The sequence below is a fragment of the Corvus moneduloides genome, chromosome 3 (assembly GCF_009650955.1).
Source record: "Corvus moneduloides isolate bCorMon1 chromosome 3, bCorMon1.pri, whole genome shotgun sequence".
Lineage (NCBI taxonomy): Eukaryota > Metazoa > Chordata > Aves > Passeriformes > Corvidae > Corvus > Corvus moneduloides.
Genome location: NC_045478.1, coordinates 21,818,974 through 21,843,358, shown reverse-complemented (window position 1 = coordinate 21,843,358; position 24,385 = coordinate 21,818,974). Strand labels below are relative to the sequence as shown.

The window sequence follows — 24,385 nt, the reverse complement described above, 5'->3', positions numbered from 1 at the left end:
ATGGCTGTTGAAGCTTAGAAACCCTTCACTGCTAGTCTTTTGCCTAAAGCAAGAATTTTCCTTTTACAGGTTTTAGATCAATATGAAGACATTCATATACAGACTATAAAAAAGCCCCATACTTGGAGTGCACTCAGACCCAACCTTTGCAGGCAGAGAACCTTTGGTATCAAGCAGGATTCCTAAATTATATATTGATTGCTGCAAAGAGCTTCTCATGGCAGAGACAGTAATAACATGTCCTTTTATGAGAGCACTTTTACAACATGAAGTAAATAATTCCAAAAATTCCTCTCCCAAACTGGGTTTAAACTCTCAGCAACTGGCTAGCTAGAAAACATAACACATACATAAACCTTACGGCATCAAGAATCAGATTTAGCTTACAGAAGAAAAGGCCAGAATTTGAACTGCATGGACTTTTCTTGATGATAAAGTGTCTAGTCTGCTAGCATAGACCAAATAAAGAAGAAAAAAGCCATTTTTGGCTTGTCTTCAGGAATATCCTCCGGATCCTCCCTGTTGTTTCTGTAGTACAAGGCAAATATTGCAGTGGTTAAACAGTCACTTAATCAGATGCTTCACCAGCAGAAAAGTGAAAATCACTATGTCTAGCACAAAACTATTTTTAACATAGTTTATACACAGTAAATACAAAGTAAACAAAGGAAGACAGAAAACACCCACATGTTTTTCATCAGTAAGGGAATTCATTTTCTTCTATATCAATATGATGAACTGAAGGTTATTGAGGAAAAGGCAAAAATAAAATATCCATGGTGCCATTCATGGCATTAACTTAAAGTCTTATTTCAGTTCACAAAATCCATAACTTACAATAATCTGCAAGAGTATTGTTGTTTCATCACTAGTTTTGGATGCTCTTGGTAAGGAACAGTGACTGTTGAGATGGAATTATCTTTTATTATTTCTTCATTATCTATTATTATTTATTTTAAGAATGGAGTCTGATTTGCAAACACATATATTCAGTTCTTAAAAAGGACACTTATTATATACTTGACAAACAAAAAATGTAATGGCATAATGAAAATTCAACACAAGCTAAAAACCCCCAAGAGATTACTGTCTCCACATATGCCGAAAGATAAATTATTTCCATGTTTTAATAATTAATCTGTCTCATAAGGAATGCTGATAATGGACATTAGTGTAACCAAGTTCAACATTCAAAGTTTCTAATTAAACAATGAGTCCATTCCAAACAGTGAACAAAATTATCTTTTTCTTCCACGTAACTTGTTGGACCATGTACAAAGCCCTATATCCAACAGAACACATTTGTCCCATTATCTTTTCATGGGCTACATTAGGTAAAACAAATGAAGAGTGAACCATGGCCTTTGTGCAGCATTAATGTAAGAGTTTATTCCTTTTGCTAAGCATGCCGAGGCATTCAGTGGCAGTCCATTTGTACCACCAAGAAAAACAAGCTGTGGGGAAAGAACACACTGACCCAAGTTTCTGCTATATCGTGTGGGGTTAAAATTTGTAAAACCAGCTCTGGGGTAGGAACTGCACTGTGCGGGACATGCTGCCTCTCGATGCACCTGGAAATGCATTTTTCCAGTAAGGGAAACAATACCATGTCAAGATTTTTCTGAAATATTTTTCAGAGACCAGCACTGAAAAGCTTGTTTAACATTCATCTGCACAAGCTAATTGTTATAAACACAGTTGCTGTCATTATATTTTTCATTTTCATGAACAGTCAGCCAGCAGATACAAAAAAAATATTTCCAACCACATACTCAAAGCTATTTCTTTGTCACATATTATTATAGAAAAATGTTGCCTTTAATATTTTATAAGGAGTGAGAAGATTCCAGTGACTAAAATTGTGATGAAAGCTTATGGAAAATAATCAGCAGGTACAGAAGACTAAATCAATCTGCTTGAAGTTCTTTGCTGTGAAAGTCCTAGCACTTTTTCTACATAATATTTCCACCAGTATCAGTTGTAGCTCTGCACTAAGTAAGAGCTCAGGATTTTCATACATTGTTGAGATGAATATTGCCAGAAGTTATCTAAGATTTATGCAAATGTACACTCCAGGAGAAACCAGCATTCTTTCTGCATGGAAATCTCTTTTAAATTAACGCAGGTTTTGGCTTCAAAACCATGTTCCTTTGCTAGCGCACTGTTTCTTAACCTTTTCAGACTAATGATCTAGAATCAAAGTAAAAATCATTCATGATCTGCTCAGTCAGAATGAAATATGTACATGTGTGCAATAATAATAATAAGGTAATTTGTGCATGGGTTTCAGAGATGGATTGGAAATATTCAGTCTTGAAGCTTGCAGTGTGTGGTGATAGGAATGGAAGTTTTTGCTTTCTGTTACAGCTGTGCTTCTCAAACTTTACAATCACAGATGTTTTTAAGGCTCTCCCTCTACCCAGAAGAATTATACACTGATCAAGAAACAGTAACTTAATCTTCCATACAGAAGATCCAGTGGCACTTAGAGCATTTTGCATCTCACTCATGTTCAACTTTACATATAGAACTAGCTTCACCTTCTCCTAGAAAAGGACAAAGACACTGAAAATTCCCCAGTAGCACAAGGCTCCTGTTAGATATAGAACTGCAAGCTAAGGCAGGCCCAGGTTTCCTTATAAGCAGGTGTCTGCAGTGGCCAGGCTGACCATCTGAGCCTGCCCTGAGCCTGGGACAAAAGGACAGACCCAGGGAGTGATATGGTGAAAGCCAAATCAAATTTGAAAACTGTCCACGCCAATCTATATACTGCAGAATAAAAAAATCTGACCCATAATATCAGCTATTTCAGCTTTATTGGTTCAAATCCATAGTAAATTAAATAAGGAGTGAATGTTGACATGTACCACCTTTAAAAAAAAATAATAAATCTCTATGTTTAGGTAGAAATCCACCATGATTCTTATCCTACAAAGATGCAGAAGTATGTTTTTAAAACATAAAGTATGCTAGAAGCTGTAGGCAATATTCTGTAGACATAACTGTTCAACATAAAGAGATCTTCTCCATATACATACAAAGCAGTATTACAGTTGAGTTGCAGAGCATGAAAATTAGAAGTTGAGGGAAAGCACAGACCATTCACACTATAAAAGAAATGTTTTCATTTATGAGACATCTAAAACAGCATCTTTAAGAGGAATATCTTCCTGCAGAAATTAACATTCAACAGACCAATCTGATATATAAGAACAACTACGCAAAACAGGACATTTCATGTAATATGAAAATGTGCTAAACAGTTAGCAAAAGAAGAAAAAATGGAAAAAAGAAGCGTGTGTATATACATATCTACTTCTATGCAGCGGTTAATTTAAAATATCAGCATCTTCTAGGCTGCACCGACCTTACTCGCACTGGCCTCCACTCCAGCAAACACTGCAGTCCTGAGACTGTTTACTCCCCTACAGGAACAAATTACATTGGCAACTTCATTCAGTGTTGGCAGAGGAAATACTCACATTTCTAATGCTGCATTAAGCATGAAGCCTTAAGTGTGTGCTGACTATAGCCTTTGAGGACAACTTTTCTCCCCTCATCCCTAGAAATCAAATCAGCTTTTCACTTATTCATTCATATTGGAGCAAAAGAGAGAAGATGGTCCTTGTCTTTGGTTTTGTTTGTTTGTTTAATTGCAATAATGTGAAGTGAATATGCATTTGGGACTACATCCGATTTATCTAAATTAAATCTTTTTTTTTTTCTTTGGTTTGCAAAACTCAGGGGAGTGGATCAGCAGATAAAAAACCAAGAATAACAATGTAGCTTTGAGTACAGCTGTTTCCTGTATATATGAGAAGTAAAAAGAGCTGAAGAATTAATTTAATTTATTCCAAATATAAATTAAGGGAAGGCCTGGAACACACTTTATTAAAGAAAATAATTTATTTTCTTAAAACAAAATGAGATTTGTTTCTTCAAACATTTTTATCTTAAGTAACTACAAGATAGCCTGTAAAAGAACCAAAATTAGTATCACCATATCTCACACTCAGTTTACATAGGACCTAGGCTTTTGAATATACCATTATCTATTTAAATTCAACTAGATAAAATGGGCAGATTTATTACTAGTTATAGACAAAAGTATTCATTTTAATAATATCATATATAACTTTTAAAACTATATATGAATGATCAGCTCAAAATTGAATCTTCAAATATTTCAAGTATAGCCAGACACAGAACTTTTTCAGCAGCTAAATCTTTAGCAGACATACTGTAGACAAGTCTTGCTGTCTGCCTAAATACAGGCAACATGAAAATACAGTAGCAACATGTGGTTCAATATTGTTTCAAGAAAAAAATACTGTAACTCTTTCCTAAAAATCACAACATACATCACATCACTTTATAGTCCAAGAACAATGCCCATTGTGAATATACTCTAACTGGGTATCTTAAAGAAATTAATTAGTAGAATCTCACACATTAGCCCAGTGAAAGAGATTAAAAAAAAAAAAAAAGAATTTAGGTTCATACAATCTCCAAATTTTGCAGGTTATTTTTAAAAACACTAACTTGCATGTTTTTGTAAAAAGAAAGTTCAATGTTTACAGACTACCCAATGGAGTATGACAGCAATACAATTCTGTGAAACTTGAAAAAGTTTCTATAAAAATGACAAATCAAATCACTTTGAGAGTAGCAACTAAAGTGTTAAAAAATGTTTATTAAAAATACTTGGATCAGGAGGAAGTTTCATACCACCAGTAATTTAATTTATTATTATTTAAATGCTAGCAAGGAAGTTCACACAGGCACACAAATGTGTCTGCTTATGAAAACCAAGGTGTTGCTGTACAAATAGATCAAAGCAGAAAGATTGAAGACCTTGACCCTATATTTACATAAAATTTTTCATACATGACTGAATAAACTCAGCATTGTCTCAATCACTTCAGGTAATAATTAAGAATTATAATTATATTGATAGCAGGAACCATAATCTATTTAAGTATTTCATGGTACATATACAAAATAAGAAACCTTCTCATGTGAAGAAATTGTGATTTTTTTTATAAGTAGCGGGAAAAGAAGAAATATTAAAATTAGGCAAAGTATATTTTATTATCTATTATTGTTTCCTTAAAATGTAAGGATTATGTGTTGTGAAATGTACTTTTCTTCCTCAGACAACTTTTATTACTGGTAATTGTTGGTCTACTAAATACAGCAGAAGAATAAAAACTTAAGACTACAGGACTCTTGAAAGTCATTGCCAGCAGCGGCAAAACTGTCAGTTCTCAGTGTGGATTACTAAATGTTTAGATTAGCAAAATGAAGATTAAGGAAATTCTCTGGAGTTATTAATATGCCTGCAATAGTTTTCCACGAGATACCAGGGGAAATGTTTATATTCAGAGCCAGAATTACATGGATGGAATATCATCAATATTAAGACATATTGCCAAGTTTAGGGTATTTTTCGAACTACCTACTCTCGAGATCCTTTATTCAAAGAGGAAAAATAAAACCAAAACCAAACAAAAACCCTCAACCAAACAAAATAAAACAGGCCAACAAAAAGAAATCAAAAAACCAGACTTATTTCCCCCAAACTCCAACACACTAGCACTAACCAGAGCACAGAAGGCACCAAAGCTGACAGCACCTGAAATAAACACATGTCTAACACTGACATTTCTGAAAAAGACATTTTTTTCATCAAGGAATATAGAGTTTTTTTGTTGTTACTATTGTCAACTATTTATTAATGTTTCTGTATTTCCCAAATTCTACTAAATATTTTATGCATCATGTGAGCAAATATAACTAAACAGTACAATTGTTTTTATTTCAGAACATTCAAAACTTCTTTTACTAAATAAAATCAGAATAAAAATAAATTAAATTCATCCTCCACTATTAATCATATTAAAAATCCTTCTACAATTAATTGACATCAACTTCTGTAAAGGTAAATCTGTGACATATGCTAGCATTCTTGTAACTGCTAAAAATTTTGCACAAATATTTTTTCTCAGAGAAAGACAAAATTATATGGGCATCTTAGCTCAAAAAATTTAAATCAACAGTAAAAAACATCTTAAACTTCTGACAACTGGATTTATTATCAGATGAAATATAATTGTGAGAAGTTTCTGAATCTTTTGATATTTGGAGTCATGCAGTATCTATGCATTGGCTGCATGAACTCTTCACTGTTTAAATTAAGAGAAAAGCAAGTTTAGGAAAAAAATCCCAATGTGCAATGTGAGATACATTAAGAAATAGGTCTCCTCTAAGGTCTCATTTTGCACAGAATATTTCTTTTACTAATTAAAAGACTCACTATTTAAAGTTTGCTACCACAAACCCAACCAGTTCTTGTGCCAGTTACTGGCAAAAAGTAATGGGTGAACTTAATTCAAACTGTGGGTGTATACCACAGCTCAAAAGAGATCTGAGACACTGAGGAAGAATCTGAATTGCCTGGTAAAATTATAGAAAGAATAAGATGCTACTGGAGTTATGAAGGATATTAAAAATGCCTGTAAGAAAAGCTTTCATTTGCATAGGCTTTGAGAAGACAGAGTGGTCTACTGAAACCTTGGCTGTCACCAAAAGTTTTTTTGTTTTCTGCTTTGATAATATAGAAAATTAAATTTGATCATACAGTCCTTCCAAAACCTTCTGTGAATAAGTACAAAGATTTAGAAAGAACAGAAACATCTGCTAGAGGATTAATGGGGATACTTGTTCCTGAAACTTCTCATGACTACACCGGTGTGTCAGAGTACCTCAGCTGTGACAAAGACTGAGCTAGACACACGCCTGTAACATGCTGTCCTCACTTAAAATCTGAGCAGGAATAAAGCAAAGAACAACCCAACAATGTTTACTATGACAACATAATCTGTCAACTGCAGATCTCTTCACCAAAGGTAGCTGTTGTCACCTCTCTGAAAACGTCATTGCTGCTCTTGCGTTTCCAGATGATGGATCAGCTTGAAGTAGCCACACTAACAGGATTTGGCAACTTTAGTTTCCTCGCAGTATAAAAAAAACACCTGACGGTCTTCAAATATCCCACACTGAGAGGAATGGTAGCTGGCACACTATCAATAACACAGCAAACCCATGATTTTTGAAACAGAACACACAAGCCTTTGCAGCTCATACAAAAGACTTACTCTCAAACAGAGATTTCGGCTTTGTCCAACTCATTCTCTTTAGATAGATGAAAAGGAGGACACATGACACATTTCACTGCAGAACCACAAGTTCTCGGGAAAAACACTGAAATGAGAAATCTTTACTCTCATAATTTATATCTTCCTTCCATATCTGATACATTTTCACTCTACAAAATATGCGCCCACATTGCTCCCCACCTGTGCAACAATGTGCATGCAGATAAATGCACTTGCTTCCTGCAGTGCAGCACTAACTGCTAAAAACTTGGCAAAGCGCTCCCAGCACAGAGCTCTGTTTTACACAGTCATTCTTATGACACTTAGATAATCCAGGACAAAACCACTGGTCTTGAAAGGGGAGTGATGGTTAGAAAAAGGATGAACTGTAACAAGAACAGTGAGACCGCAGTTGACCAATTTGACAAGCAGAATTTGAGGCTTGCAAAATGCTTCCATTCTGTCACCTCTGTTACAGAAAGCAGAGCATGAAACTCACACCTAGCTGCCTGCAGGTCTTTCAAGAAATGGCATAAACAGCTTCAGAGGAACTTGGAAGACATAAGATGTGAAACACTGTCTTCCTCTCAGCCAAGCCGGGGAGATTTCCCCACATCTACTATTTCTCAAATGAATCTCTGCTTAACACTTTGGAAACTAGTATAGGAGGACTACACTGTGGCATGTCTGTCCTGTATCTCTGCAAATTCACCTTGATATACTGAAATACTTTAAGGCACTTAATGAACTTTGGGGTTTTTTTATCTGATAAGGAAGGGGGAAAAAAGGAACTTGGAGGCAAACAGTATCTAACTTTAAGTGATATTCTCTGAATTTTCCTCAAATTCCAAAAATCCAAACTACAAGCCACAAAGTATCTCAAATTTCTGGAGAAGGTTACAGAGAAAAGTCAGAAATTATACCTAGAACACTGCAAAAACTTGATTTTTCAGTTCTTCCCTTCTCTTATCTATGATGAAACCACAATAGAATTTATAGAACATTGCATAGGAAAAGGATATTTTTTGAGGGTTTTTTTTGTTTTGGTTTGGTTTATACAACAGAGATATGAAGTTTCTCTTAGAATGGCCTTCTAAAAACTAAAGTCATATCTACAGAGCAACTGCTTCTTCATCACAAAATCACATATCAAACTTCTGTGAATGTTCAGTGCTAGATAAGAATTTGTGCTAATCTGGCATGTAAAAAAGTTCAGATTCTAAGTCTTGTCACTAATCAAAGATGACACTTATGTCAATATTTTTAAAACTGAGGAAGAGAATTAATAATTAGCATTCCACTAAGACTGTGTTTTAGAGGAGAGACAGGTGATCCAGAAGACATTCACTCCTGGGAAAGTTCACTTCTAGTTATCTTTTGATTGTGGCTTTTTAGTCATATAAATGTTAAAAAAAGTATTACCCTTCTTTTTTAATTCTCTTTTTACAAAGTCCATATATATTTATTAATATTTGCAAAACCGAAGAAGTATGAAAGAGCAGTAATGTAAAGAAAGGAGAACTATTGTTACAAAGCAGACACAGCATATAATAAAACAGAACTAATCCAATGCATAACTTTACAGCTGGCCAAACTTATCAGGAGAGAAATATCTCAGGAAAGGCAAACAAACACCAATCTCATTTTTCCTTTTCATACATGTATCTGTACTACTATAAATTTATCAAATAAAGGACAAAGAAAATTTAAAAAATCTACAATTGACTGTTTATTAAAGGAATACAGTCAAAACAAATTTCTAAAATAGTTATTTGTCAGTAGATAACAAAGGAGAAGGAGATAATTATTATTTAATTTACTGAGTTATTTCCCTAGATGCAAGGTCTCAAAGCCTTCCACTTCCGGGCTTTGTATCTTAATAACTTCTCCCTCCTAAACTTATAAAACATTAGAAGCTGAAACTTCTTTTTCAGCAACTATTCAAGATATAAAGCTGAATGTCTTTGGAAACAGCCTATTTTTTAGTTCATATATTTCACTCCAGGATTTACATTGACTATTTTGAACTCTGTTTCTTAGAAAGACTCCAGGTGGTTGATTTCAAACTAAGGCCAACCTTTTAACATTTTTTTTAAAACAGCACCAATGTTAATAAATAAATAAATTAGAGATTTTTTCCTCAATAATAGCCTACTTTAAAAATCATAATTTCATTGCTTCAGCATTCATTTAAGTAAAATGTGGGTCTCATCTTGGCATTTAATTAGCCACTTGGAAAAAACCCTAACAAAACAAACCAACAAACACTGTCATGTGGATACGTATTTGAGCTGCGTAAGTTACTGCTTAATTATCTTTATTTCAGAAGGAGTATTTATTCACTTCACCTGCTAAAATGTGTTAACCTCTCTGTAAATGTAGTATCAAATCTAAAAACATTTTTCATTTCTTTTTATGTCCAATCTCTTTGTTTTCCATGCTCAGATTGATGTCCTTAAATGCCTCTTTACACTCTTGCTTACTGCCAAATTAGTTTGACAAACACACAAAAGAATAAGAAGTAAATATTTCAATTTGTTCTAATGGAATATTTTTCCCTTAAGATATTTTCTACCTGGAGCATGTGCTGTGCTTTACTCAGCTTAATTCAAATCTTTTCTTGTATCTAACATAGGGTAGAATGTTTTTCATTAGTTTCCGTCATTCATGTACTATTTCCAATCTATTGTGCACAAGTATCATTAGATTCAAGTGTTCACCTCTAGCTGCTTTAAAAAATATTAGTAGGAAAACACACTCACCTTCAGGCTCCCCACAGAGTGTACACTGTGACTCTGCAAAGAAAAAGAGAAAATTATAATTTCTTTATTTTAAGATGTCATAATTATATCCAAATATAATAAAACTTGGAGAACTTGAAGTTAGCACAAAAAATGAAATTCTATTTTCAGCACACATTTCTTAACAGCTGGAAAATAATTTTTTTAAAAAAGGATTTTTCCAGGAAGAATTTTAAAATAGCGCTATATAAATGTTTAGTTACATTTATATAACTATCACCTTCAGGGACCAGCTGATTGCATTCATGTAGCAGGACTTTTTGTTTCCACATGACTTTTTTGTATTTTTATATGTACAATACTGCAGTGATAATAGTCACTCAAATCAAAAGTTTAAGCCTGCTAATATTTTACTTTTGGAGGTAGCAAACAGTAATAGAGTTATATTCCTTTCTCATAAAATACTCCCAAGTCCTCCCAGGCAAGAGAAGTCAAACAGTCATTCAAATGTACAGTTATACTCTGCAAAATATTCAAGTATAGAAACGAAGGCAACAAAACTCCATCATAACAAACAAACAATCTCTAAATGTGCAGTTACTATTTTATCTACACACCAGTATTTGGAAGCTGGTTGTCTTAAAATCTTTTTTGCACAATGTACAAATATATGGAAACATGGAGGAAATATTTTGAAGTATCTCTTGAGACCGAGCTGCTTCAGGAGTCAGTAAAACAAGGCTACTGTTTAGAATCCAAATACCAAAATCAATTGAAATTCCAGGGAATGTAATCATGTTGGCAGATAATTCTGATATACTGTTAAAAGTCCTACTAGAACAAGAAAGTACAGTGTATTTTATATCACAAATCTCTGAAATCTTCATTTTAACCCTCAGGTGAAAAATGACATCTCCAACAGCAACAAATATGCTGAAGCAAATATATATGCAGGCACACACACACACGTGTGTGTATACCTTTTAATATAAAATCAGTACAAAAAGCAGTTTAATATGCCTGGCAAACCGAAGTCCACTACAAAAGCTTGCTGAAATTATGTCCACCTTGAACAGCAAATAGAAGATTGGACTTTAGCTGTGATCTTCACTCAAAGGCAAAAAATGACAGAAAAATACAACATGAAACACAAATGTGCACTGAGCAGATTGACCTCTATAGCACTGCTGTGACACTGCCAGTTATTTAGTAGTACTTTCTCCATACACATAAGAAGCTGTCTCACAGTAACCCAGTGTTGCAATGGCACTTCACCCTACATCTGTCATATATTTTAAACACTTTAATCATTGGGATTTTTCTACTGCTAGAGGCTGTGGCATGCATGTGGGAAAGGAATGAGAAAAAATAAGTTTTACCAGGCAGCTCTGCTGCTGACAGGTGGATCACAACTTTTAGAAAGCCATAAAGTTGCATGATAAGAGGAAAAAAATTTGATGCAGTTCAGCACCAAGAAACATGTAGTCAAAGCTTGTATCGACAGACTTATTAGTGTCCCCAGCAGAGCTGACAAACTAGAAACAAAATCCCAACAGCAGGCTTGAGAAAACCTCCAGTGAAGAGCACAGAAAGCCTGGTCACAGGTAAGTCAAGCCAGTTTCTTTCAATTCTGAATGAAAAATGCACTTGCCACAAGACAAAGTGATGCAGAGGAAGGATCTCAGAAGATATTTTTTTCACGTTTAACTCGAAGGCTTTCTGAGGCTTTACTGAGATGGGCTGTCTGCCTGTGTGCAGTTTGTTATCCTGATTGATAAGGAAGAACAAGCCGAGACTTGGTTTCTGGACTTCTTTTTTTTTTTGATCCTCTATGTTCTGCTAACTGCTGCTTCACCAGTTTTTTACAATCCAAGGAGTCTGCCTGACATATTTTGTACCTCCAAACACCATCTTCCAAAGGTCCCCACTCAACAGCACAAATTACTAGCTTCCCTCTTTTTTCCTCATAAACATAAATTAGTGCCAATATTACAAGTCTGCAGCAGGCTAGATAGTCTATCCGCAAAATAAGGCTTGCAGCTACAATTAGTGCCAGAAAGTTGTCAAAAGCTAGAGAGATGTCAGCACTATCCTGCCAGACTACTGTTTTTTTGGACTTTTTTCAGATGTTTCTTTAAGGTCCCATATCTTTGGGCAACCCAGGTATCCTCCTATCTCAGCATGCCTGGGGAGACTCCATGGGGGAATTTTGTTTTTATGCCTTCCAGAGGCTGGGAATCATTTCAAACTGACAGCAGCACGTCTCTCTCTACACTAATAAGAAGATGTGGATAATTCACCAGTAAGCTTCTGTTTATGAATTTCTCTGCTGTAGTTTGCCACTGAGGTGGCAAACTACATACCCTTGTCGTTGTGCTTGACACATAAATATTGAGTGACAAAGAAAAACACAACCACTTCTAGTAGGCATGTAAACAACGTGACAAGGAGGTTGTACAGAGCCCTGTTTTCCACAGAGACTGTGTGTGTGAGAGAGACAGAAATAATTATTTCTCTATACAGTCTGTTTAGATCTGTACATTCTATGGCTATTGTTGAGAGACTGCATGCCCTCATTTTCCAAAATCACAACACATAAAACATACACAAGGCAATCAATTATCGGTAGATTTACATTATATGGAAATACAGAAATGTTAAAATGCTGTTAAGAAGCTATGACTTGACACTTATTTTAACTTCTTTTCTCTGTAATGAAGTTGCTGTATCTTAGTAGAAAAGATCTTTCTGGAAGATGGCTCAATATTAAACACCTGTACTAATTTTTTCTAATTTTAATTTCAGTTCTGGGGGCAGATGACAATGAAGGACATGACAACAGTGTAAAAAGCTACCACTCCATCAGGTGAAATTACATTGCTTAGGCTTAGATCCATCTCACCCAAAATTGGTGTATCAGCATTAGTGTTCAAAAATTACCAATGAGCAGAAAGAAACAGCCACCTAATCCACCTTAGAAAATTATGTAGCATGAAATCAAATTCAAGAAGTCACCTTTTTTTTAATTACCCATTACTTTACTTTTTTATGTTGTAAAAGGTCTTAGAATTCATAATAACATTCGCTGCAAAAGAGAAATGTTATTATAGGGAACTAATTCAGCCTCCCACTGAGAGCAGAGAAGGGCTTTTGCCAGCACAAGTTCAACTCTGCTGGGGCTTAATAGTCAATTCCTGAAAGTCACCAAGGATGGAGATTCCACAACCCCCAATGAGCAGCCTGCTCCAGCACTGCATCAGCCTCATTAAGCTGTCTTTGAATCTCTTGGTCTGCAGTTTGTGGCCATTTTTCCTTGTTATTTTACTCAGCATTGCCAAAGTGACTTTTGCTCCATCCAGAACCAGAGGAAAGTAATAACCTTCTCAACTTGCTAATCATACTCATCCTGACACAGCCCAGCACACACTTTACCTGTTTGCAATGAGAATACTGTCTATTCACTCATATGTAGCTTAGTATTCATGTTCATTCAGAAAAAAATAAACTAGTATATCAAGTCTTAATAAGATGAGTCCCCTGATGCAAGTCTTCCACCTATTATAGCAGTGCTAATGTACATGAAATTATGGCCTCAGACAAGTAACTTTCCTACACCCATGATGGATAAAATGTGGAAGTGGATGGAATAGAAGCAGGGACATGACCACATTTCAGACAAAGATATTTCTTAAGCTTCTCCCTTGCACAGTTACTAGGAATGGATTATGCTGTATGTATCTGATCCACCCAAAGTATTACAGTGATACTTACACAGGAGGTATTCTTTCTTTGTAGTATGTTGCTAATCAATTGCACTTAACAAAGGTGCTCCTTCTTGCAAACACTCATACATCTGAGTAGCTTTTTTTCATAGTTCTCAATAGTAAAATGACTAATATAGGTGAGTGTTCAGAGATTTAGGACCCAATAAATCAATAGAACAAGGAAAACTTGTATTTATATTATTAATCTCACCCTGTCATTTTGAAACTGTCTAGCCAACAGAAATAATCTTCCTAGATACGAGAACTTGCTGACAAAATAGGTCATAAGAAAGATCTTTTGAAGAAACAAATTTATCATGAAGACACAGTATCTTTTTTCCCTCTAAATATTATGAAATGTATTTCATTTTTATAGTTTTTCTTGTTTAACCTAAAAGATAAGAACAACTAAAAATAATAAACCCAGACATGTTGTAGAGTATTTGAACCTTGATAGTGCGCCCCAGCCAAACCATTTTTAGTTATTTTTTCCAGAGCCCTCAGAGTGGGACCAGGCTGGTATTACCCTCACTGGCTTCAGCTGGCCTTTCCACCTTCAGCTGCAGCACATCAGCCCCAAGAGGGGTTTCAGCTCCAGTCTGAAGGTTTGAGAGGAGAGGTGGGGTAGGCTTATATCTGCTCCCTGTTCTTTGCTGTTTTGTTTGGATTTCCTGGACTAACTTGGCTGCTGATCACTGGGTGGGTTTTGTTGCTGTCATCATCTTGATGCTGCTTGCCTGGATCAGGAGCCCCACCTGTTAGAGCCCTCAGGAATTCATCAAGGACTGAAAGGTAAACTGTACTAAATTGGAAAAGAATTGAGAAAGAAGCTGAAAAACTAAATACCAAGACAGCAAGGAATAGATAAAAAAGGACTGTGCTGCACTAGGGTAAAACCAATCATATTATCAGAAAAGTGTGTGTGGAGCTCATGGACAAAATAGAGAAACCAATCAAGCAATGTGAGATTTCATGCACAGCAGTTGCAAAATGTATACGTACTGAATTGTGTAAAAGTTGTAAAATGTATAGGTAGAGTAATATGTATACGTATAAGTAGTATAAGATAGGCAAGAAAAATGCATAAGTACTGTATTATGTAGAAGTTGTAAAAGGTAAGTAGTGTGATATGTGGAAGTTATAAGTTATAGAATGTATAAGTAAGTGAACTGTATAGGTTATGTATAAGTATGTATAAACAGGTAGAATGTATAAGTAAGCAAAGTGTATAAGTAGGGTATTATGCCAAAGTTGTGAGATATGTGAGTGGAGTGCATCTTAATAAGATGTTTCTGCGTAATCATATTGATTCGTTGGTCAGAAGGCATGAGTTCCCACACAGACATATAAATGCCAACATTATTTCTCAAAAAAAAGCTGAGTTAAACATTCAATTTTAAATCAGAGAGCAAATAAATTATTCTGCTAAACATGTTAACCTTTTGTTCTTTGTATATACTTTTCTTGTATGGCTGGTGCAAGTACAATCAAATCTATGACAAAGAGGTATGGTAAGGAAAGCAATATAAGGGCCAGGTGAAATACACAAAATTGCTGGTAAAAAAAATTACAAATCAAAATATCCATGCAAGCTATATAATGTAATAGGATTAAGACACCACCTATCAGTAATATTTTTAGTTAAAGAAAATACTTGAAGATACTTAACACTACACTTTACTGTACAATATGCACTCAACAGGGGTTTATCCAGATTATGGTGTCCAATCTGGATGAGTTTTGATCAGGTTTTATGGAAGTGACAATATGGTGAGAAATAATATGCGAAGGTGAGAAGTAGCACTGGGGATAACTTGTCACCTCAGCACTGCATTCAGAAAATGCCTGAGGTCAGCACTTCTGACTAGCCTTTGAAAAATAAAACATGTATCCAGTTTTGTATTTACCCCTCATTTGTGTAGCATGCCTTTTTGTCTCTCTTTTCATCTGCTATTTCCAGATACCCTTCAAAGCTCTTCTGTGCTGCCTATATTATTTTAAATTTCAATTAGAAACATGTATGTTCTCTATTGCTTATATCTCTCTATTGCTTTTCCTTCCCCCCCCCCCACTAAATCTATTTACTGATTGGCCAAAAAAAGCAGATAGCACCATACTATTACTGAATATCACTTCCTATTTGAATCCAGAGTTCAATGCATCAGATGAAAACTGGAAAATATTTTTGTTTCACATAGAAATAAGGAAATACGGTTTACCCCATAGAAAACAATACTCAATTTCCCTTACCCCCTTCATTTTTCAAAATAATAATAATAACAAAGAAAAGACAGACCAATTTTCAAGAGGAAACTTAGCAGATAGTTCTTTAGATTTTGGTTCTAATGGCAAGAAACACAACTGTTTCGTTTCCATCAGTACACTATGTCATCAGTCTCTTTACATCGTTTTACTGATGTTAACGAAACAGAATTCTGTGACACTCAAAGAGACATAGAGTAGCGATGCATTATACTGAGATTTAGTGCAGCTGAAAAGCAAAGCATAATTTAAGGCTCAACTGTGAAACTAATAATTTTAAGGAGTTTAATCCAAAATTTGTATCTAAACATGGCTATAACAGCACCAACAAAAACTGACAGTATTATGAACTATGTTTTCCATTCTCTCTCCTCACGTGTATTTTCTCTCCTACACCTTTTGCTTTATCTGTAGTTTTTTCCTCCTGTTGATATCTCACCATTGCACAGTATCACCTGCTGAAATATCAATGTGACAGACCTGTAGGATAAACTGCAAGATTTTATCATGTCCACCAAGATTATGCATTCACAATATCCTCTTTGTTCCACACTGACGCTAGAGCAAATCCTTTGGAGGTCTCCTGCTCCGTGTTCAGCCACTTATTTAGGTAAGGTATTGACAAACATCTACAAAAACCAACTAGCCTTTTCTTCTACAAAGCCCTACAAATTTCACCTACAGATTTTTTTCCGAAAATGTGCTTTAAAGACTCCAATGACAGGGAATAAAACCCTCCATATTCAGATGGAGAATAAAATGTTTAATGCACTCAGGGAAAAAAATAATAATATCTCATTGATACATATTTCCTTAAGGTTCTTTTTTTTTGTCTATTCTAACTCCTCAGTTTTTCTCTTAGTCATGGTGTGTAATACTCATCTTTGCGGTTCTCCAACTTAGCCATATCCTGAAGGTATAAGTGCCCCACGTGACCAAAACCCTTTGACTTCCTGGCACAGAAAAATATTTACCCTCTGACAATTTCTTATATTTCTAAGAAGGCTATTGGCCTAATTTAAGATAGCACTATTTTCTTTACTCAAATGATATGTTGCCCATCCTTTTGGACAGAAATTTTAATAGAGGTACCTGGATCAGTTGCCATCTTAAGAATGAAATTAAGTCAAGGATACTTTGTTGATGCACTTTTGCAGTATGAACCCTATTCATGTAATCCAAATCCACAAAGCATTCGAGGTGCTTTTTACAACTTCTTGTTTGAAACTATGAAGTGGAAAAAATAATCAAAATTATGCTACACAAAACCACTGTATTTCTTATAGTATTTTGAGTGCTGATAAATAGCACAATAGGAAGAGAAAGCAAGTATTTTTGCACTCAGATATTGTTTGAGCCCATTTCCATGAACAGTTATAGAGGAAATAAAAATAACTTCAAGCAAAAGAAAACCACACATTTACATCTGGGTATCTACATGTAAACATATCTGTCTATCTTGAAACTTGTTTTGTTTTTCTGTGGTTCTTTTCTAACTCAGAAAAACAAGTCACTTCATCATGCAGAACAGGCTGAAAAATATAATCACAACAATTGTTTAGAGTTGTTGCGGATATAGCAAATAAATGTATTTAGTTCCTTTGAAACTATTTCTACAATCACTTCTTGCTGAGTGTAAGAGCCTACTTTCCTGCCTGCCTCTCACTGCTGATCATTGTATGACCATTCTAAAGATGAGATTCCCTTGCACTTGCAATTTCAGCTTTCTTGAATACTTCCTTTCAACTGTGGTATTTATAGCTAAAGCCCTTTTACTGCCTCGGACTGGGCCTTGAGGTCAGGAAAATCAAATAGCTACTAAAGTTTTGAAGAATAGGAAAAATACAATAGGGAAAAACCTAGCTGCCTGTGAGAGACTAGCAGCTGGGCTATACTGGGAAAGAGAGAGCAAATGAAATGAGTAATTCTGAGAAGTAAAGATACTGAAAGAACTTTAAAAAAAAATAGAATACAGAATAGCCATTATTAAAATAGAGTGAGCCTAAACCTGTAGATAATCAACCAACCTAGCAGCAAACTTGGTATATTTTTGAGCAAATGAACTGACATCCAACAAAATGCAAAAAGCAACAACTCAGAGACCATGATTTTCCCCAGATAAAAGTATAAGGCTCATGCTCAAAGCAATGCCAGAACCTATTCACAGTAGTTGCACATCAGATCCTTCTCCATATGGAGTTTACACATTACACATGCATTAACCAAGCCAAAAGAGATTTCAGGAAAAAAAAAAATGGGATCAGACAATCAAATATTTTCATAGGAAAACAAAAATAACTGAAGCAATAAAAAACAAAGTATTAGCCACGCCACGCAAGAAATAAAAAGGGAGGTAATGTTTCTCTTGGTGATCTGGACACAAATGCTTTCTTTTCAGAGGAGCAGCCATAAACATAGTAATAAAAAGGATCTGCTTTATCACACTTCTGATATACATTTCAAATGCACAGTATCCAAGTGGAAGGTCTAAATATCCCAAATGTGTCCAAAAAAGACCAGGTGACAGGTTCATAAAGAGCAAATCCATATGTATTTCTTCTCATTTTTCCTCATTTTTTAGTGATGTTTGTGGTGAAGGTTAAAGTGAGTCATATTCCTCACAGACAATGAGGAACCTTGCCACCCCCTAATTACATTGTAGCATGTTTTTGAAAAATACCAAGGAGGGTAAGGGTTATGATCAAGAATTGTAGGAGTGATGACCCATGAGAATGCTGTGAAATACAAAACTGAAGACAGTCTGCACCTTGCTTGCTCCAAAAGCCTTCTGGAGTCAATGCAAGTGTCATTGGAGTTCAACTCAGGGTCAATAGTATACTAATCCAAAACTACCCAGGCTATATATATCATCATTCCTCTATTTTCTGTCTTCTTTTTTTCTCTTTTTTCACTTTGCTCATTTTAAGAGATTTCACCAATAATCTCAGAGCCTCATAAGAACAAATGAAAAGGATACAAATTGAAGCTGAGAATGGCATAACAAAGAACCAAATAGATAGATGGCAAAAAATATAGGATAGGATGGCACAGATATAGAGTAGATCATGTACTCTGATACTCTGGTATACTGATGGTTAAATTTATTTTTTTCACTCCTTTCTCCTTTTTTTGCTTTCATACAGGAATCAGATTTAGAAAGCATCTAAGTGGAGTGGGGATTTGACTTTAAAAACAAATTTAAGGAGGTAATTTGAAATAAAAGAGTCTACAAAAATATGTAAGCATTTGAAGGGAATGTGTCCATATCTGGGCAAGACTTGAATGATGTCCTTCATATAAAGTCAGTAATGTATATTAACTCAGGACAGTATGGATTGGAAGAGACATTCTGAGGTCAGACTTCATCCCTCAAAGCAGAGCGCTGTCAACTTCAATGTAAAACATTCTGTTTCTCAAGGCATTGCCTGCTCAAGTTTTGAAAATCCACCAGGAAGGAGAATTAACAGTCGCTGTGGGCAACTGTTCCAGTGTTTGACTACCCTCAATGAAGAGTTTATACCTCACATCTAATTGAAATTTCCCTTGCTGCAACATCTATCTGTTCCCTCCTGTCCTTACACTGTGCATGTCCATTAACAGTCTGGCTCCATCTGGCTGTAATGACCCATTAAGCAGCTGAGGACAGCAATTAGCTCTGTTCTCCTCTTAGCTTCCTAAGCCTCAGGATGAAAAAATTCAGGTCTCTTCAGTGTCTCCTTGTGCATCATATACTTCATCTGGGCTAGCTGCCCATCTTAGTGGCTATCTTCTGGACATAGTCCAAATTGTCTGTGTTTCTTATACTGGGGTGGGGGTGGGGCAAGGGCTAGAACTGGGCCCGTCTCCAACTGCAGTATCTGAAGTGCCAAAAAGAGGGGAACAATCACTCAATTTAACCTGCTAGCTGTACCGATGCTGTCCACTGTGCAGTCAGCCTTCATTGCTACAAAAACACTTCTGAAGTCTTTATAAAAGTGCTAATTCTAGGTCCAAATTCAAACACAAAAGGACTGTGATATCCAACTTTAAAGCTTTGACCTGATCCAGTCCCGAATATGCAGTGACTTCTTATGCTAAATTACTACTTGAGGACATTTACAGCAGCAAATTCTGACATGCCAGGCAGTGTCTGCCAACAGCTAGAGACCATAGCTCAAGGTCTGATTGGTTGTGTAAGACTTTTCCACTGTCCTGAGAAGGAATCCACTATGGGTTCCTTCTTAAATACAGGCTGAGGGGAACAAAGTTTACAAGAGCAGTGAGCTGAAACTGTGAGAATGTCTGCATTGACCAATCTTTGAGATCTGATATTTCTAAATATCTGCATATCTCAGGAGGAGAGCTTCCATATTGTCTCTACTCTCCATCAGAAATATTGTCTTCTGAAGAGCAAATACAGAAGAAGCACAAATGAAGTGTGAAGCACTAAAACTGATTTAGAAAAACTAAACCAAAATCTGTTTATGCTATATAGTATTTGCTGCCAAAGAAACAAGCGTTAATAAAGCTAATCTGGAAAATTTTGAAAGTGGACTTACAGAAAATATCCTTACTTTTCCATCTTAAACTTTCTCAGGAAAAAAAGGTCTATTGTGATGATTCCATCTCACTGGATACATAAATGTGACCTTTATCTTAACCATTACAAAGGCACAAAGAGCTCATTACAGGACTCAGACCTAAGCTCAAAAAAAAAAAAGAGTGCTTAATTTTAGCTTTAACAATAGAAATTAAAGATTTATTTGGGGTTATAGAAACTTTCCAGTGAGCTAAACAGGAACAAAATGTTTGCTGTTTTCTGTAAAAAGCATCAGCTTCAAGCTCCCAGCTTTTTTCTGGTGAAGTATTTACCCACACTTGTACAAAGCCCCTATGCTGGAACAAAGTGTAAAACTGAACACATCTGGAAACTTTTTATGCATGGTTTTGTATGGTGAACATTCCTTACAAACATTCATAAACAAAATCTACCCAAAATTCCAGTTACAACTAAATTAACATTAATCATAATAGATAAATCCTTTGACAAAAAGATGTAGAATTGTAATAAAGAAATAGGAGTTGAGAGTGCAAAAGATATTTTAAGCTAAATTGAGATATGGAATTCAATGATTGAAAAATAGTCTAATCTTTTTGCAGAAACACTAATTAATTCAACTTTAAATGGGCAAAAGTTATAACAGCAGATTTAAAAATCACTATATTTTTCCAACTGTATGAGTCCCTTGCTTTCTTCAGTGCATCGCGTACACAGCAAGTGGTACCTCTTCCAGCTAGCATTACCTTTTAGATTACTGCAGCAAGCTAGAATTCACTGCCAGTGGTTTGACCTTCACTTCCTTTATGCTTTTGCAATGGTCTGGTGATTGCTTTAATAGCTAGCTACAAGGAAGTCCAAATCTTCAGTATTAGGAGTCTATGTACAGAGCACAATCATTGAAAGGTCAAAATACAGATTGTTAACAAGCACTGTGCCATAGTTGTAACTGCTAAGGACCACAGATCTCTATATGTCATTTAGAAACTTCAGGGAACTTGAAGTGTAAACACACAAAACTCATATGGGATGCTTTTGTCTGATTTTAAAACAGCACCAAAATTAGAATCCCAGCACAACCCTTGCAAGTATTTTAGACACTGTTATTGATATATTGAAACTCTCAAGATTAAATTAATGTATAATATACTCAGCTAATTAAGTACAAACCACTGGCATTATCATCACTGGAACAATCTTCCACTGACCAATCTAGCCTAAGGACAGGACACTACTAATAGTCCCATCTGAATGTTACTGTCTTTTGGAAAATAAACATTTTGTTGTGTCAAAGATAAAATGGAGTTGTATAATTACACTTCACTTTTGAGAGAGAGAGAAAAAAGAAGTTCAGAAAATACACTAGTCCATATTAAATGCTCAGATTAGTCAACTGCATTTAAAGCCATACCAGTTTGTCCCTATTCTTTAGAACTACCTTTTTTTTCTTTCCAAATGCATTAAATAAAATATCTACTGAAACTGCCTCTTTCAATTTTAGGATAATCATAGTCACTGTTTGTGGTGGCCGATTGGCCTGTGGCACAAGAGACAGAGAGAGCTCTTGGTAAGACAGTCTCTGGTGCCAGAGACTTCAGTCATGGTGAGAGAAAGAGGATTCTCCCAGGCTGCCATGTTCTGCTATGTTAATTCACCCCAGTTTGGCTTCCCCGGTTGGCTGTTGGCCTCTACCCCTTGTCACCCCCCTCCCCCCCCTAGAGCTTCCCCATTGGTCCCCTTCCCTAGTCCCGCCTTTTCCCTGCCCCTGGATAAAACCCCTGAGTTCGCCATTGTTCTCTCCTTTGCCTCGAACCTTTCGCAGTGTGGAAATAATAAACTGCTCCCGTGGAATGCCACGCAAAGACCCATCCCATCTCTTTTGTCACCAACTTTATACTGAAGCTAGCCGTGCGTTTGTGCGTGCCTGCTTGGTGAGCCCACAGAGCCAGACAGAGACAGTAATAACTGTTCTCTACTTTCTTACAAGACACTGGAAGTAAGTTTACATACAAAAATGAAAAATCAGATTGATCAAATAGTTTCTCCTTATGATCCAGTGTTCAAAGTCATGCCAAGAAACTGCCACCCTCGGTGTTTTTCTGACAGAATATTTAAAGGGAAAAAATTTTTCAATCCTGAGAAATTTGTTGTTAATGCAGCCATTTCTTTTAGATAAGCATACGAAACACTGCTGACTGACCCCTAAACAGTCACCTAAGTGAGATTATCTGCAGAACTACCATGAGTTTATAAATTACAAACACACACGGGATTACCACAATTTTACTGGCCTCCATCAAACTATTTGCAAGATGTAACTACGGGGAAAATTCCTGAAAATTTAAAACTAAGGAGATTATTTTTAACAAGAAGATAATATTGAATTCCTGGCAGGAGACAAGTAATGAAAGTTATGATCCATCTTTCAATAGTCAAACTATAAATAATACACAAGTTACTCATAAACAGATATCACAAATGACTAGTTTATAATGCTAACAATTTAGCATTATAAATTCTCTTAATCACAGAAACACCCCTGAATTACTAATCAACAGAAAACAGATATACACACGTGTGAAATTAGTTATCATTCAGATGTAATAGTTCATCCATTAAAAAAAACAAAAACAAAAACAAAAAAAAAAAAAAAAAAAAAAAAAAAAAAAAAAAAAAAAAAAAAAACAAACCCATGATTTATCATAGCAATTTTTCAGGACTATTTATCTAAGTTTTCTTATTTAAAACATTTTAGTTATTGGGTGATATAATTAGACAATTGCTGTTTGACTTCAAAAACTATTGTACCTTGGTGTGGTTGAATAGCAGTAAACATAACATTGGCTAAGATGGAGTTTAAACATAAACAAGTTTCCCAATATATATAATTTTCCGTTAATATTTCAGGCCCTTTGAACAACTGTACAGACTTCATGAACTAATCATATGATGTACTAGTAATGACATAATTCTATCTATTAGACTTACAAATGCTTTGTCTTACATGAGGTTTTACAGTATAAATTGTCTAGCATAGCTTTATTATTTCCATAATAATCCAGTAAAATTTCATCTAATATCTAAACTACGCAAAGGAATTGAAATGCTTTGAGAATATTCATAAAACTTTTCTATACACATTTTTATTTTTTCATGTTCTGAAAGCATACATGATTTTCTCTAGGGTTGTAATTTTAGTTCCATCTCATTCCATAGGATTAAAATAATTAAATGATTTTTCACAATAAAATAAAATTCTGGATGGGAAATTATATGCTTTTACATAATTACATGTGATGCAAAACCTACAAAAGCACACACCTAAATATTTACACTGATTTCAGCAGAAAAAAGTAATCTTTTATACATTTTACTAAAATGTGCCCACTTTGAAGTTGGCCCAGATTAGGAGGTCCTTCGATACTCTTAGGTAAAGGAAAGGAAATGTAACAATATCTATTCTGTCCTCCTCTTTACCCAATTTTCTGTCAATTATGAGGAATTCCTCTTTCTCTCTTATGATTTTTTGATTACAGTAATGGAATAATAAGTTGCAGCATGAATAAATTAATAAAATTGTAAAAGACTAGTATTTATGGGGAAAAGTTAAATTGTATTTGAGAGGGGACAAGAAATCACTCAAACAAAGCCTCAGGTAAATGCCCAAGCTAACATTGCCTCAAGTTGCAGGCACTGAATGCAATGCTTACAATTCCCATTCAACTGATATTTCTTTTAGGTACACAGAAAAATGGAGATCAATAGCACCTTACCATTGAAAAAATAATTAGGAATATAAAAGAACTGAGGAAATTCAGATGGTTTTGAAACTTTTGTTCTTCAGCTTGTTTGTCCAGCTAACTAGAAGCCCAAACTCTGCTTTTAAAAAGGCATTTGAAAATAATACTAGTATTACTAATGCAC

The 24,385-nt window shown here is 35.2% G+C and overlaps 1 protein-coding gene across 1 annotated transcript in view; it reads right to left on the bottom strand.

Moving 5' to 3' along the window:
- DLGAP2 (DLG associated protein 2) overlaps positions 1-24,385 on the bottom strand; it is a 459,534-nt gene that overhangs the window by 227,000 nt on the left and 208,149 nt on the right. Inside the window, 1 exon segment of the mRNA XM_032104583.1 lies at positions 9,920-9,952. Within this exon segment, the coding sequence (XP_031960474.1) occupies positions 9,920-9,952 (33 nt within the window).